General features: G+C 30.3%; 1 protein-coding gene across 1 annotated transcript in view; it reads left to right on the top strand.

Annotated features, from left to right (window-relative positions):
- LOC111628234 (carnitine O-palmitoyltransferase 2, mitochondrial-like) overlaps positions 1-11,103 on the top strand; it is a 58,655-nt gene extending 47,552 nt beyond the window's left edge. The window contains exons 11-12 of the mRNA XM_023371977.1: positions 9,175-9,403; positions 10,364-11,103. Coding sequence (XP_023227745.1) covers positions 9,175-9,403; positions 10,364-10,701 — 567 coding nt within the window. The 3' untranslated portion in view covers positions 10,702-11,103. The remainder of the gene's footprint in view (positions 1-9,174; positions 9,404-10,363) is intronic.
- Positions 11,104-18,784: the final 7,681 nt, after the last annotated feature.

The raw sequence follows: 18,784 nt of genomic DNA, 5'->3' as shown, positions 1-18,784 counted from the left end.
TGAAGTTATAATTAAAAAATGAAAACTTCTAAATTGATGACTTTTAGAGAGTTTTATATGGAATGAAATATGAAACAATTTGTTAGTTTTCAAAGTAATTTTTGAAATTTTGTTGGGGATAGTGACAAAAGAAGCATGCACATATACCTAATTACTAACAAAAACGTCTTTAATGAACAAAACAGTCACTATGAAACCCTGAGATAGGGTAATCCAGCCAACCCAGTAAGGTAACAATTAGAATTTGTGTACTTTGTGACTGCCGTAGCATATTATAACTAATTTGTTCACAAACTCCTGAAGATCAAATCAAACTAAATTAAAATAATGGGAATAATAATAATTGAATTACAATTATATCCATAATCCCAAAACCAAAGGTACAAAATATGTTGCCAGTAGATGGCAGAACACTCCAAATATCAGCGTTGCAGGTTCCTTGGACTTTTTCTGAAACTCCTTAAGTCCTTTGTTCAAAAAAGAATTCTCTCTCTCTCTCTCAAGCTCAGATTTGGGTTGTGCATGTTGTTTGTTTGAGCCCCTGTTTGGATATTACCTTCATGATGTCCAAACCTGTTTCCTCCAGGAGGAGTCCAACTTCAACATTGTACCACCAAGCTGGTCTGGACACGAACACAAACAATGACATAATGCCAGACAAAGGGTAGAAAAAGCACATGAAATTGGGTGGATAGAGAAGACGTAAAAAGAAACAAAAAGGAAGATGACCACAAATGTTAAATTGTTACATTAATATTTTATAAATATTTATTAATGTTATAAAATTTAGAAAGATATTTAAATTAATACCAGTTCAACTATAGGCTTTTCTTCAACTTTTAAAGTCATTGCAATATAGTAATTAATAAGGTATGCTCAATTATAAAATGCTCTAGTTGGATGTTTTAAAATAAATTTTAATTTTGCTAAATGTAAATGTGAGCATATTGCTTAAAGATTAATTATGAAATGTTCACTCTTTCTAATGTGATGTTAACTTACTATATATTAGTTCTGTTAATTATATTTTTCGTAATTTCAAAACTATATAAAAAAAATTTTATATTGAATTTTACTGGATTATATTTTCAGAATTTAAAGTTGATGAAACAGTCAAGCAAGCCATACATATTGCTCAGGAAAATTATCATAAATTGACAAGCAATTTAAACATTGATATCATGCAATATTTTAAGATGAATAGAGATTACTTAAAAAATCAAAAAATCAGTCCTGATTCCATTATGCAATTAGCTATCCAGGTAAGTTTATAATAAACTAATCACCATAATTGGGCTATTTTTTGCTGCTATTAATAATTAGATTTTAAGTAATCTGGTGTTAGAGGTAATTTAGGTGCCATCCATTATCGAAATTAATAATTATAAATAATTTAGGGTAGTCTGGAAGAAAATCGGCCCAGAGGCAGGATTCAAACCTGCTTACCATGCAGTTGCATTGCCAGATATGTCACCCAGACCTCTGACAAATTCTTTACTTCCAGACACATTTAATTCTTGATATAACCATTCACAGTTACTCGTGGTGCCGACTGGGGATGACTCCTATGCCCTCAGCCTTTATAATCAAAGCACGTGTATGGTAAACAGTGAAACTTTCTTGTTAATTTGATCACTTGGTGATATCAGCACCCCCTGGTAACAGTTATGTAGACACTTGTTCATTACCAGGTTATACTGACCATTATTAGCATGATTGTTTGCTTCAATTGATAGCATTCTAATGAGGATATGTTTGTTTAATGTTTGCAGGCTATATAATAATGTCTTTAGCATTAGAAAAATGATTATATTGCTTTCCTAAACAAAAAGAAAAGCATATCTGGATAGAAAAATTAAAATTTTTATTTCATGTAATATTTAAATTTTGTACATTTGTTAATACGATTATACCACAATTTCACAATACAATTAATAAAATTACAATTAAAAAAAATTCTGGAATGCATGATTATTAACAATTAGGATTTTTTTGATGCTATTACCCAAAGTTCACATCTAAAAAACATGCAACAAAAATATCTACAAGAATAAAATTCTTTCAATAAATATGTTTTTATGTATATTTTATATATTTCTAACAAATTAATTAAAATAATACTTTTATATACAGATAAAAAAACTATCGTATTTAAGAATAATGAAATAATATATTTTTAATTATTTTATACACAGTTCTCATTATTTTTATATATAATCTGTGATGATTATTGCTATTGCATTTTCTATTTAATTCTTGAATAATTGAAGAAGTATTATAAACGTTTAATTTTTTATACTGCTTTAGCTTTTGATATTTACAATTAAATTTATTTAGAATATGTTGTGTGTCTATAATAGTTTAAGTAAATAATTTACTTAAACAACAAAATTAACTGTAGAAATATGTTTGGTCTAATTATGTGTACGAAAATGTTCATGAATACTTTCTTATATCTTTATAATCTAAATTTTAACAATACGATAAATTTAATTTAACTAAATATATCCTATATACAACAATTAATAGTAATTGCTAAAGGATCAAAATCATATACTTTTCATCTTCTATGGGAAATCAATTTAATCAGTTTCCAGGAGTTGAAGACATCATAAAGCTTGCAAACATGTAATAAATAAAGATATAACATTTGGTAAAAAAACGAATTTTTTATGTAAAAGGTTTGTTTCAATGTAGCTAATAATATGTGTCTAGCTGTAGGAACACATTTGATGGCTGAAACTAAATATGTGAATTTAAAATAAATATATTCATAATAAAAAGTAATAGGCTTACATTTAATTGAAAATTACTTACCATTTTCAGAGCTAAATTGATATTTCTCTAAAGTCAAATTGTAATTCATGTTCAGAAATAAGATGAGCTTTTAATAAGTCATGAAAAAGAAATGTATTGTTAGAGTTGTTTACAGGATGTCAGTCTTAATTTTCTACTTATAACACTACTCTATTTTTCTAAAATCTCTTATATGCTATTATTTCTATATTCATTTATTTCTGTATGCTGTGTTTTTGTCTTCTCAAACTATACAAAAACAAAAATCTTTTATTGCATATATCACAAACTTCACTATAATTATTTATTTGTTTATTTTTTAAAAAACTGGGTGGTTTTATCCAATCATTTGATGAACTTTTCTTAAATGAACATACAGTTTTTTGTTTTTATAATCTGGAGATTGCACTTCAAATATGTAATGATTTTTATCATCTCATTTCTTTCAAATTATATTAAAATGGATTAAATAAAAAGTGTGAATATAGTAAAAAAACATATTGTCCATTCATATATAATTGAGGTATAATTTTTTTTTAAGTGTAAATATGGATTATTATAGCATAAATTTTGATTTGAATAAAACAAAACATAGCTTCTTTCCTAATTGTTTATTAACACATATTAGTTTGTCTTACTTAATGTATTTTGCTAGAGGCACTATGGTTGGTCTCAGCCAGCCATTGTGTTCCGCAGCTAGATGTTTGTCTAATAATGGTTGGTATAACACATGGTATAACCATGCAATGAGCAAGTCTACACAACCATTACTAGACGGCACTGATATCCAGTGATGAAATTAACAATGGAGTTTCACAGCTTACCATAAACATGCTTTATTTATAATCATCCATTATGGCACTAGTAACCATGAATGTTCATATTGAAAATTAAATGTGTCTGAAAATGAAGAATTGCTCAGAGGTAATCCACATTTAAATTAACTGGCAATGAGACCACATGGTATGAAGGAGTTACGGGTTTAAATTCAACTCCAGGGCATTTTTTTTTCTAAACTAATCTGAATTATTTCATAAATACTAAATTATTATGATTATTAATTTTGATAAAGAGAGAGCACTTAACATCTACCTCTAATATCAGATACCTTAAAATCTAATTATTAGTAATAGTGAAAAATAGCCTGATTAATTATTATATAGTCTAATAAAATAAAATTGAAGGCAAAACTGTCCAAAAAAGGATCACCGTTTATTACTTGTGTTCCAAGACTAAAACATTTTCGGCGACTGACCTTCCTTTTTAGGCTACTTGTTGCCGTAAAGTTTACAAAAAGTCCTTTTAAAAAACACAAACACATCCAATTAAAATTTTTTAAAATTTCTGAAAAAGGAACTGGTGACATACAGTTGTCTTCCTTACTTCCATCATACCTTCTTTTGGGGTTTCTTCTTCTTTTTATCTACTAAAGATTAGTGCTGGAAAATGTAGATTTTTAGAGAATTTGCCCCCTGGTGATGATATATGTAGAAATTTCTTCTGTAAACGTTCGTCCGACGGAGAATTATTTCTAATAAAATAAAATTGAAGACAAAACTGTCCAAAAAGGATCACCATTTATTACTTGTGTTCAGCGACTGACCTTCCTTTTTAGGCTACTTGTCGCCGTAAGGTTTATATAGTCATTTGGTTTATTATTAATACATTGGGCTTAGTGATATATTATTAATAAACCAAATTATTGCTGTAATTAATCTGCCTATTTTTCATATAATTTTAAACATTGTTTTTTATAGTTGAATTTTTCAAAATTTTTAAATACAGTCAAACCTCAGTTTATGAACTTAATTTGTTTCTGAAAGTTATTTGCAAATCAATTTGTTCTCAAACTGAAACAAATTTTCCCATAAGAAATAATGTAATGTAAAGTGTATTAATCCATTCCCAACCCCAAAACAAAGCTTTTCTTTTTTTTTTCCTTCTTCTTAAGCAGCTTTTCATGCATAAAAATGCCTACAAATGCAATATAATATAATATCTACATTTGTAATATAATATATATTTATATTAAAAGCAAAATGTTTCATCATTGCCAACCGAAACCAAAACTAACACTTTTTGTAAAGTGCTCTAAATAGAGACTTGACTCTGCCTGGATATAACCAAATGAATCAAAACAGACAAGTACTACTTTATCCACATTTTCTGAAATATTTTGATTTAAATTTAAATTACTTTTATGCTAGTGGAGTCTTGGTCTTACAGTCAAAGAGAGTAAAGAAAATTATTTACATTCTGATGTAAATTAGTCTTGTCTTTACAATTTTTGAAAATTGAATTGTTAGATAGTTAATTTAATAATAATAGTCTGTCAACTGTAATTAATTAATTAAAATTAATAATTGATTTCTGGTAGATTAATAATAATAAAAATAAATTTTTCTTATATTTTTAATTACTTTTTGCTTTTGTTATCAACTATATTTGAGTGATGTAGAAATTTACACATTCTTACAATTGTTATCATGTAAACAGACCAAATTTGTAGATAATAAAATCAGTTGCATAAGCTATCAAAGAATTGGATTAGTTTCATAAAAATTTAATGATTCAAATTGACTCTCAGAAGTTTGCTTTTCCTGTCTTTGACAATTTGAGAATGCATTTAATTCAAGGATAATTATTATTATTAAGTATCAATTTTAGTAATTAATTAATTAATGAACTGTAATGTTCTATTAATTTCACATTCAAACCTTTAAATGCAGTATACTTTTAATTATACTCCAACATTTTCAGTCATTTTTAATGACCACCTTCAAAGAAAACAATACATACTAAATATAGAATAATGCTGTAAGTGTAGAACTTGTTAACTCAGTTTGAAAATTAACATATTAGAATGTAATTTTACAAATTGAAATTCACATGCCAAATGTTTGTTATTTGTTTAAAAATACAATAACCACTAAAAATTTTACAGTAAAAAAAAAAACAATATAGTATAGACTTAATATAAATAAATATATGTATAAAACTAAAATAAATCTTGATAAATATGGATAAATAAATAAAGCTCTGTGTCATATCAGTAGTGCTTTCCATGCTCTCAATGTTGCATTGCAGTCTCTGCGATTGATTGCTTGCCCCTTTTGTATTTGTATTGCTTTATAAATTTTCCAAGCTCTGGAGTGTTTTATCTACTACTTTTTCTATATTCTTTTGTATTATTTTAGCTGGTTTCAAACCACTGAGACAGAGGTAGGATCAGCAAGCACATATGTTGTGAGTGCTATATTAGGGATGGCTTTATTGATGATGTCTTTATGCTCTTTAATTCTTGCTGCTAGTGATCAATTAGTTGCTTGATATAACATAATTCTTGCTTTACTCTGCTGTCTTCTAGGGTTATTTGGTAAACCCTCAGTACATGGGTTGGATCAGTGGGCTGTTTGTTGTTCTGGAGTAGCCTATAAACAGTTGGATTTCTTTCAAACATTATTTTTTTCTTCCTGCTGATTGACCTATTTCCTTACGTTTTACCAAGGGGGGCCCTGTACTCCATCACTGTATATTCTGCTTGTGCCTCTTGTGTTTTTTTTATCATGCATTTCTTGATCAATGCTTTGATATTTTTCAGTTTAAATCCAAATTGGTGCCCTAAAGAACTAATATATTCCAGCTTTTATTCTTTATCTTGTACATTTACATAGTATGTGTGTGCTTTTTTGTCAGCATTCTAAAAGATGCCATCTTATAGTTGTTTGGATCATGAGATGCCCGTGATATAAATATTGGATTTTATGTGGGTTTTCTATATTTTCTATATTATATTCTGTGTGGTAATTTCACCTCCTTTCAGCATGACTGTGACATCTAAGAAATGTGTAAAAATATCACTTTCTTCTTCTAACTGAATTTTTAACCTGATGGGTTCACATTGACATCACTTATGAATTTCTTGATGTTAGGTTGTTTCTTCCAAATTATTAAGACATCATCTATGTATCTGGCATACAGTGCTATGTTTTCATAGTACTTAGGCAAGATTGCATTTTCCAGTGACCATTTTGCAGTGTGTTTCTGAAAAGGCACTTTCCACGGGGATCCCTTTATTCAGATTGTATGTAATTCCATTAAACAAGGAGGAGGATGAATATGTTGCTGTGTGTGCTAATGCCAGTACAGTGGGTGATTGGTTAATGAACATAATCCATTCCAAGACCATGTTTACTATCTGAATTGTTCATTAACTGATTATTGATTTACCATAGATTTTTATGGAAATTTGATTAATTTGTTCTGGAGACCAAAAAAAAAAATTATATACTTTCTTATTATATTTATTTGTATGTAATAATAAAAATACATATATACAAAGTCTTGAATTTTATCAGTCATGTTTTTTTCTGTTTGTGGGGTGTTAAAGAATCTATCCAATGTTGACTGCTTTTCTATCTTCTTCAGGATTTTTAGGAAATAATTAATAGTATTGTCATTGCAGAGATCCCTAAGCCTATTAACATCAGCCTGGTTTGGATGCCATTCTAAGACTGTTGTTCTGACATCCTTCCACTTGTTCAAAAGATCTTTAATCAACAATGGTCCTCTTTTTCAGAAAAAAACATATCTTGCCGAGTTTCTTGATGTTCTTCATTCAAGAGTTCTTGGAGTTCTTCTGTCATCAGATCAGTTTTAGGTTCCATTATGAGCTCTTCAATGTTCTTTGTTTCTCAGATGTGATTTTCGTTACTCCTTTAGCTGCTTGAATCTTCTTGATTATATCTTTCTTAGATAAGATTGTGCCTAATGTAGACCTGTTCAAGCCTTACTGCAAAGCAACATCAGACATCTGCCCCCTCTACCATGGCTGTTAAACTCGCCTTTCAAAAATAAAAACTGACACAAACTTAACAAGTCTCAGCCTGCTCAATAGTCTCATGAAGACTATAAAAAAATTCTTTGTCAGAAAGGTAAACAAAAAAACTGGAATTACAAGGGAGTTTCAAAGAAGGGAATACTATTCAATCAGTATATACCAGGTTGAGTGTCAATGTCAACATCTCCCACACTCTGAAAATTTTGAATTGTTACCTGGAGACATGCTGCTTCTTGTGTTTGTTCTGTGAGGTGTTCGTTGTCCAAATGTAAAAATCTTTTGTGAAAGTGCTCATCGTTTGATTTGTTTGCAGTCTGAACTGCAAACAAATCAAACAATATTCGTTAACTGATCACCCACTGTATTTGTTGCAGTACAGTATTTTTTTAGCATTGTTAAGAGACTTTTTACTGGAGAAAGTTATGTGGCAAAAACATGGCTCTAGCTTTATGGAAGAGTATAAATCTTTAAAGTCTAGCATTGTAACCTACTCCTCCTCATATAATTTCAGTTGATGGCATTTCTGGGTTATCTCATAATGGTTGTGTAATGCTTAATTCATGCAGTGGCAGGTGCTTACTGATGTAGATATTGAGTGCTTGTTATAAGGCAATAGTAAACAACATTTATCCATTGTCCTTATGCATTTCCCTGCTTTGTGGATTTTTGTGAACCCATTCCAGTCAGCCTTGGGGAAGATAGACACATTTGTCATTTTTAGTTTTAGTGGTTGTGAACCTTTTTACCCTTTTTTGCAGACAATCAATTAAGTTTGGAAGGGCTGTTGTGCAGGCATTGCTTCAGTGTATTCTATAAGGAACTGGCTATATGTAGATGTTTTAAGTATTACTATATCTTTTTTAATTTGTCTATTTTAAGACTACATCATTGTCAGAAAGCTATCTTTTGATTTCTTTTCTCATCCTCCATATTGGGCTGTTCATAGAGCATGTGCATTCTTTAATTTTGAAGGTCACTTTCCATCTAAATAATTCCTTCTACATTTCATTCAACCCTTCTACAGCTTGTTCAATCTCTGGTATAATCTTTTTGATCTGCATCTTAGGTGGTGGTATGTATTTTGGGGCTGTATTTCACTGCAAAGTATACTGAATTTAAAGCTATAAGTGTGAAATTAGTAGTATTATCAAAGTGCAGTTTGTCAAAGCACTGTAATCTAAATATTTTTTAAATATTTGAAAAGTTTTGGTCATATTTGCTTTTTGAAACTTTTCACTAATAAACTCTTAATTAATTAGATTAATGTAATAGTCTCATGAATTTTACAGAAATGTTTTCTGTTTATTATTTTTACATTTAAAAAAAATGCTAACTTATTTTTCTTGAATTTTAGTACAGTATTTACTTCTTTAGAATTTTTACTATTCTGCTTATTCTTGAAATATCATTAAATTTATTTAACTTTTGTTAATTCAGTATAATCATGAACATTCAAGCAATGCTAAAATTTTATTAAAATGTTGTTCTAATTGAGAAACCATAAATTTTTTAAAATTTAATTATTTTTTTTATTTCAGATGGCTTTTTACAAGCAAAACAATAAAATACCAGCAACTTATGAATCATGTAGTACTTCAGCATTTAAACATGGTCGGACAGAGACAGTGCGTTCAGCAACGACAGCAACAAAGACATGTGTTGAAGCATTTACCAAGAAAAAAAACAAACCATCACCCAGTGAATTAAGAACAATGTTAAATGATTGTTCCAAAATTCATAACCAGTTAACAAAAGAAGCAGCAATGGGTAAATAAATTTTTCATTTTATAAAATATTATTGTGAAATCTACGAGTGAGACAAAGACACAAAATTGAAAATAAATAAAAGAAAATACAATAATTTTATTAACTCGCTCGTTATGATACAGGTTTCTAAGGATAAAAACGATGCTACACCCACCGAATAATTCACACAATTAATTATTCAACCACTGTACAATATAGTCTCCCAACAAAGAATGCGCATGTGTAGTCCTTTGTCTGACACAATGATCCAATTACTTAAAATTATATTAATTAAAACTAGATTCTTATTATTACTTACAACTATTGAATAAAGAAGGCTTATTAGAAAATTTAGAGAATGAAAGTAAGGAATGAAAAGAGGGTACCCAAAACTTGATGAGGTATGCTACTTGTATGGGATTGTGGATGAGATGTCTTGTTGGGTTGGTGACTAACTTCTCTTTTGTCAATCTCCAAGATAATAGTTTGAAGGGCTGATGCATCTTGTTCCTCACAATTAATTTCTCTTTATTTCTCAGTTCCAAGGTTCTCGTCTCTACGATACGATGCTAAACGTACTGGGGAGACTCCATTTCGCTCTCTCTCCTTCAGGTTTCTGCCTCAGAATGACCCATGTGTTTGCCCCCTTCCCCTCAGGGCTGCATTCCACTTCTTTGTTTCTGGGGTTAGTCATCCACATACCAAAGCAAAGGTGAAAACGAGAACATTCCAGGAAGGGTAGACAAATAGGACAGAAAGAGGGGAAGCAGAGAATATACAATATAAAATAATACAATTATATACAAAATATACAATTTAAATATGGCATGTAGCCACATTATAAAGTAATTAATATTTATAAAACTTTAAAAATAAAATGTTTGTTTTCATTTAATTACAATAAAAAAATAGACAGACAAAATATTTCAATAATTTATGTTTAGTATTAGTGTTTCAATAATAATTTATATATTTATGTAGGTCAAGGTTTTGATCGACATTTATTTGCAATGAAGTATTACATTGAAAAGAAAGGGGAAAAGCTGCCAGAAATATATCAAGATTCTACCTATATCAAAGCCAATCATTTCCATCTATCAACATCCACATTATATGGAACAGCATTTAGTGGTGGTGGTTTTGGTCCAGTAGTGGAAGATGGATATGGTGTTGCCTATGGTTTTCATGATGAATTACCAGGATGTGCTGTGAGTTCTTACTCTACATATAGGAATGGTAGAGAGTTTGCAGAATGTATTGAATCCTGTTTAAATGATATATATCAGGTATTGAATGCTACACGTAAAATTGACGGATAAATTTCTGTTAAATGCTTATTTATAAAATATATAAGAAATAAAATCAACAAATTTATATATACAATATATTTTTTTAAATTGAATGAAATTTTATAAATTTTATATAAATAATTGTATGTACAGTGCACTCTTGCTAAATCTTATTAATTATGATACAAGATTGTTTGGATAAGCAATATTATGTATAAAGAAAAGGAAGTCAAAAAGACTACAGAGTAATGTATATAGTATGTTTCTTTTGTTTACAGTATATAAAATATATACAGACAGTATTTTTATTTTGTAATCATAAAAAATGTTATCAGTTATAATGTTACTAAAATTAGCAATTCCCAAAACAAGTCAAAATACATTGTAAAAACTTTGTTTATTGTACTCACAATTTTATTATAATCTTCAGATAAATAGGCCTTTTTAAGCTCTCTTCATGCTATCAGCCTTAACATATAACTGATAACATGCAATTGTTATCAATTATTGTTTTGTCTTAATTAATTCTTTAAATGATAATCATTGTTATCATTTGTTTGTAGTACAATAGTTTAACAGCATCTATAGCATAATGCCATTTAGTTGGTGGTAGATAAACAATACTGAATGAATTATATAGAAATTAATTATAATAATTATAATTAATAAATCTTAATGTTATCAAATCATGGTTATTATCAGTTTAGGTGAGTTCCAAACTGATCAAATAAGTATTTTTGAAAATTTCTTATCAGTACTATATCTGGCATGAACACATTATGTTAAAATGTGTAGTAGATATAAATTTTATAAATTCATTGTTTTAAAAAAATTGTGATTTCTTTTGGTTCTTCTAGCGTCTAACAGAAAAATAAACAAAATTCATTCAGATTGCCAAGAGTGCATTGTATTTATAATGAAATCAAGTTTATCTATTTTTTTCTATTGAATGTTAATTTTTGAATAAATGTTACTGATTATTGAGACAATCAGTTAATTTGTTCTTAATTATTCAATTTAACTTAATAAGCCCATTATTAGCTTATTCAAGTTATTTATTTTTTTCTTAAATCAAAAGTATTATTCATCAGTTATAATTTTGAATAAAAATTTTAAATAAAAACTTCTAAAATTTGTTGTTAAAATTTTTATTTAATCACAAAAAGACTTAAAATAATAATTCAGAAGTTTGAAATGTTAAAAGATCTAAAATAAATGTATACATATATTTTTCACTTTGTTTTTTCTAAAATGTACTGTATTAAGATAATTTACAAGTAAATAGAATATATGATACAGTAGTTTTTCTTGATGTGATGTGGCTATTAGATTGCATTTATTGCTTTCTGCATTCACATTTAGTATACTGTGTTTTTAACTATAAAATGTATTCAGTTTAAAGATCCAGCAACAAGTTACTTAACTGTCAACATTTAAAACTGCGTGTGTGGCGCCATTTATATTTTATTAAAAACTTTGTATTTTTCATTATTATAAAATGGAAAAATTTAACTTTGAGGGTAGGAATGGGATATATAAATTATAAATGCTAATAACGAGTAAAATTGTCATTTAAGTTTGACCCTATATGTGACCCGCTTTATCTATCCACCTGTCGACCTTTAACCAAAATTTTATAGCATCAATCCACTAATAAACATCTTGATGCAAAATTTCAGAAATGTTGACGCAAAGTACAGGAGTTAAGCTTCAAAGAGAGTGAAAAAATCATGCCCCACACTAACATCTATAAGCTACATATAAAAACATCCCTATTTTTTCCATTTCTAGATGTTTCAAGATCTCGGTCCCAAAAATATAAAAAACTTGGGGTCATTTTTTGACCGATTGCCATAGTTTCCCTCTGTTATATATAACAGCGAGAAACGTAAAATTGATCGGACTTTAATTTTTTCAATATGCCGTGCCAATTCTGAATCATTCAAACTCTGAGGCATATTAATTTAATGGTACTTAATGTCCTTAATTTATTCAAATATTATTTCATTCACCAGTACAGTGCATATTTCTATTAATAGGACTTATTAAACTGACATTTAAGATTACTGAAACTTAGTCACATAGATTAAAATTGTTTTATTTACATTACACTGTACTGGTGAATGAAATAATGTTCGAAATACCATGCTTGTTTATTTAATTATGGCAACGCAACACTTGCGCGATCTGCCTAGGGGAGGCCTGCCGGGAGGTCTTTTTAAGGGTAACTGGCCCTATTCAAGCGTTATAGACGTGGAGAAAACCCGGAAAACACTACTTGGCCAGCCCGTCCTGGCGATGCGCGAACCCACGACCGAGCTCCCAGTGTTTAGGGAACAACCGTTTGGACACTGGTGGACCTCGAAGTACCACGCACCACTGTACAGTATGTTATCTTTGTTTCCGTGAATTTTGATTTTTGAAATAAATTTTGTTATAAAATTTATGGATCCTATAGTGTTTAAGTACTAAATTACAAAGTTAAGTTTCCTATGGCATGTCTACATGAGCAACTGATCGTTTAAAAGCCAAAATTATATGATGGCCAGATGACAGCCTACCGCTCTGGGGATCCGGGATCGAATCCGGACGAGTCGTAAAATCCCCAGGAATTTTTTGGGGGATGATCCGACCAGATATGTCTGTCCCCGTCCCTCACCACCTGGCCGAACCCATAATGGGCTTACTGTAAGAGGCTATTTAAGTGCCCACAGGGCAGACAGTTATAAAAAAAGCCAAAATTATATTGGAGTTTGTATCGATTTCACAGCAACAATTTTATAAACTATTGAATTATAAGAAATCTTGGGGATTAAAGAGAGTTCTATTCAATAATAAAACTTGCTTCTAAAAATTAAAGAAACACCTTTTACATTTCTAAGAAAAATTTTAATAATGTTGTGTGTAGAAAGACAAACGTTTCTTATGCATTTGACAGGTTTTTAAGACGCTGTAGCAGTTTTTGTTCAACGAACTTCGGGCGATAGATTTATATGTATCTGACGTCACAAGTTTTACATTCTTTTCGTAAAAAAATATGGTTGAATAAATAATGAATTCACTCGAAGAAAAATAATAAATTTACTTTTAAACATAATGACTTTTTAACTTGCACATTTTAGAGGAGGCTAAGAGTTCGCCTACAGAATCGTCAAGAGATTTTTGAAGCCGAGAGGCAATGAAGAAATTGTGATCTGGCTTCGTTGTAAAACCGAACCACTACATATCATGCATACCAATGCTATATCTTAACATGGTGTCAAGAAAACAACTTGTAAGTGATTTGCCATTTAAGAGAATAACATTGAGATCCACAAAATTTACTCATCAATTGAAGATAAACAGAATATATCGACGATTAACAGAACATATCGACGATTAAATGCAATTGAATTAAAATTTTAATATATACGAGGAGTGTTCAAAAAGTATCGGACCTTTATTTTTCCCGCGTAAACCAATGATGCACGGGAGGTCTCTTTCGGTGGAGTTGTGGAGGGGACAGTCATGCACAGTCCTGAATTTTTTCCCGCCTGCAGGAAGCGTCAGTCGCTGGCAGTCGGCCTATGAGTGAGGACGTGTAGTGAGCGCTCGTCGGATTCCACTAAGTTGGAAAATGACAACAACGTGAGCAGCGATATTGCATCAAATTTTTTGCAAGATTCAGCAGGTTTTCGGGGACGATCCTCGAGGCCAAAAAAAGCGCGGCAGGTCCGCAGCAATATCAAAGGTCATGTTGACAGTTTTTTCGACTCTCGTGGGGTGGTGTGTCGTGAGTACGCACCACAAGGCCAAACCATCGCAAAGGAGTACTACCAGGAGGTCCTTCGTCGTCTTTCCGATACAGTGCGACGCAAACGACCGGATCTGTGGTCGATCAAAACTTGGCAGCTCCATCGTGATAACGCATCCGCCCATTCTGCGCATCTGATTCGGGCTTTCGTCGCCAAACACAATACTCCTGTGGTTCGTCACGCTCCGTACTCTCTCCACATGGCTCCGTGTGACCTTTGGCTATTTCTCAAGCTGAAAATGCCGCTAAAAGGAACCCAAATTTAGTCGAGAGAAGACATCATGCGAAATGCGACGGACCGGCTGATAACCATTCCAAAAGATGCGTTCCAGCAGTGTTTCCAGCAATGGCAGGAGCGCTGGGAGAAGTGTATACATTATCAAGGAGACTACTTTGAAGGGGATTAGGTTTTGTACCTCAAAATCAATAAATGTATTTTTGCCGACCAAAGGTCTGATACTTTTTGAACACCCCTCGTATATTAAATTATTGGAACTTTTCACTATAAATTGAATGAATTATTTTAATTTTGAGTTTTAGGATTTTATTTTAATTTTTTAAAAGTATTTGCTTTATTGTCGTTCTCTTTTCGACAAATTACCTATTTTTTCAATTTAGCATTTAATAAATTGAAATATATTCAGTAATTGTCTGTATGTAATCAATCGTTTAACATTATGAAAGTTACATAAATTTGCTACGCGAAAAAATATTCCAGTATTATATACAGCATTTAAACATCTATAATTTTCTATCTAAATTAACTTTAAGTAAGTACTGATGGTTTGTCTGGTGCTTCCAAAACCTGCCTGCCTTGGCATACCTTGTATATCCGCTTCCTCAACATCAGAATGGCCCAGATGGCGGGCAATTCGGCGAAACGGTCATCCCGATTCTCTCAGTCCTATGATGTGGCCTTTCTCAAATTCCATCAGCACTGCGTAATATCTTTTGAATGCATCGTGCAAGCACACCTGGAACTCAAGAGTGAAAATTCTAACCACATCGTATAGGTTATTCAGTATTCTGTAAAAAAAACTCGCGGAGCCTTTTTATAGGAAACTGAATATACGATAGACTACTGAAGTAATTTTAAGATACCCTGAAGTCATTATCTGACGTGTAATTGGACCACAACTGTAATCATTTACGTACATGTCTGAGGCAAAGCTTTGCAGTAATCAGACAATTCTATCTGGTTGCTTTTTTGTCAAACGTTTTTACATTCATTGACGAAAAATGTTACAGACCCAGAAACTACTAACAGAAATTTTAGATTTTTTGACTTTGTATTACTTCGGATTCAGGATACCAAGTAATTCTTTGTCATGCATACATACATATCCTCACGCTTATAATCCGAAAAGGGTGAGAAGCAGACAAAAGGAGACTACAATCTTGCAAACTATCTATCGAGCAACTTTCTTCACAGATTCCTGTCCAGACACACTTCCTTTGCTTCAGACTCGATCATTTCTCTTCTAGCACACGTCCTCACATTGTCTTTCTGGCTCAACACCTTACGTTCTTTCAGATATTCATCCACTTGTTCCAACCAAGACTCTCGGCCTTCCCCTATTCCGCTTCCCATAGTTTGTCTACATTTAATTTACAAAATCATGTTTTAGTTGTTTCAAAAATGTATCAACATTTAATAAAAATGAAGCAGATTCCCGACCTTTCTTTTTCAGAATTTTTTTTATTCCGATTTTGATTCTTGAAAGTATAGTAACCCTTATAATAATGATAGATCGTTTTTACATTTAAAATAAATACGGTGCAGGTAACATATCTTTCATTTAAAACTTTTATATTTTACTATTATAGCTTATATAAAAATATTTATTATATCAACAAATTCCTGCAAATTTGATAAATGCAAAACGATCATATGTTTATTTGTTTATACTTGTTTACGCTTTATAATGTGTAAATATTGCCACGATAACATAGAAAACTGGATAATAACTGGATTAATGATAAATCAATAATATGTAAGTTTTAAATTCACGATTAACTTATAGTTTCGTCTAAGTTGTGTGGTGTTCGTTTATAGTAAAATAATTTGTGATGAGGATATTTGTATTTAGGCTACTATAGTTCAATTGGTCTTCAAATTATATAGGGTGTTTCAAAGATGTTTGGCCAAATTTTACAGGTTAATAGAGGGAAAAACCTGAATAAAACGGCCGGTTTTGACTTGAAGTTTAATTAGATTGTTAATTAATGTCAAAGTGACGTCATTTTCGTTTTTTTAAGTTTTACTGTACAATATATCAGTAATTAAATTCGTTTACTCTTCACACGAGTTTTTTAAATTAAATATATTTTAAATTAATACCTTTTATAATCTAATTAATTAATTCAGCCAAGGATACATTTGCAGCCTTTCATCAGAGTCTTCGACAAACTGGAATTTCAATAGTGACTATTGATAGATGAGCAAGAATTGCACGAACACCGTATGTGGAGTAACAAGTCATTGAAAGAATAGAGCGTGAACTTTTCGAAACTAATAGGCGGTGCTAGTATCCGGCTTATGGATAGGTAGCTTCCTGTATCGTCTATCGTGCTGTGTATACACTGTTTAAAAATTGACATTTTGTTATTTAGGTATTAGATATTTTTGAAATGCCGGTTAATTGTTGTTTGTCTCGGTTCAATTGATAAAAAAACATCCTGGTTAGAAATTTCATAAATTTCCGAATGATCCAATAAGAAAAAAAAAAGAACGGGAGGTAAAGATAAAAACTGGAAAGAAAGTCAATCGATAGGCTCGAATCTGTAGCAGGAAAAATTATAAGGACAATTAATTTTGAATAGTTCAATGTAATAATATCCTACAAATGTAAATATATTTTTAATGAAGAATTGAATGGAAGGTTATATAATACCCGGTATTATAACAGCCAATCATTTTCAACTTTTGAAATCTTAATAGTTTACGTTTTAAACACTAATAACACAATGCCAAGAAATAGTGAACTTTTATAAGCTGAAATTTGAAATATATATGAATTACGAGGTGCCTGAAAGTTTCAGAGAAATAGCTACAATAATTAATCATTCTGAAATTGCTGTGGCCAATGTATAGACAAAACAATAAAATTATGGAAAATGGAGAAAAGCGGATGCAAGAAAAAATTAACTGATAGGATAAACAAAAGGTTTTCTTCCTTAGCTGCTAATTGTTGTTTTGTATCTACTAGAAAGTAGCTGGTAATTATCAAAATTTATGTCCCATCAGACATATCGTATGATGGGACACAAATTTAGGTTCGCGATAACAACATAAAATACTGAAAAATGAAAGTAATACCTAACTCGATATCTGTTCACAAGCAACAAAGACTTCAATAGGCTAAATCTGTCATGAGCTGGACCAAGGAGTGAAAAAAAGTTTTTTCTGATAAAAAAATAAAATTTAGACGGACCAGATAGTTATGGATATTACTGGCATGATGTGAAAAGAAAAGCCAAAGTTAGAATGAGCAGTCAATTAGGAGGTGATAGTATAATGGTTTTTGATGCTTTTGGATTCGATGGGGAAAGTATATCAGGATATATTAAAAAATAATATAAGTGCATTTGGGTCTTTAAGTGGAAGTAATTGGGTATTTCAACGAGACAATGCTACAATCCATGCATCAAAATCAAATATGATTTGGTTTATTAATGAAAACATAAAAAAAGTACTGTATTAGAGTAGCCTTCTAGAAGTCAGGCCTTAGCCCAACAGAAAATTTATGAAGTATAATAACAAAAATAGTTTATAGTCAAAACAAGCATTATTATTAAGTAAACCAGTTAAAATTAGCAATTATGGATGCTTGAGAAAACATGAAGTGAAACAATTGCAAAACTCGATTCGAACTATGCCTGATAGTGTTTTTGATGTCNGATAAAAAAACTATCGTATTTAAGAATAATGAAATAATATATTTTTAATTATTTTATACACAGTTCTCATTATTTTTATATATAATCTGTGATGATTATTGCTATTGCATTTTCTATTTAATTCTTGAATAATTGAAGAAGTATTATAAACGTTTAATTTTTTATACTGCTTTAGCTTTTGATATTTACAATTAAATTTATTTAGAATATGTTGTGTGTCTATAATAGTTTAAGTAAATAATTTACTTAAACAACAAAATTAACTGTAGAAATATGTTTGGTCTAATTATGTGTACGAAAATGTTCATGAATACTTTCTTATATCTTTATAATCTAAATTTTAACAATACGATAAATTTAATTTAACTAAATATATCCTATATACAACAATTAATAGTAATTGCTAAAGGATCAAAATCA

Source organism: Centruroides sculpturatus, unplaced genomic scaffold (assembly GCF_000671375.1).
Source record: "Centruroides sculpturatus isolate CEXI.00-Female unplaced genomic scaffold, Cexi_2.0 scaffold532, whole genome shotgun sequence".
NCBI classification, from domain to species: domain Eukaryota; kingdom Metazoa; phylum Arthropoda; class Arachnida; order Scorpiones; family Buthidae; genus Centruroides; species Centruroides sculpturatus.
This window is presented reverse-complemented; position numbering and strand designations above follow the sequence as displayed.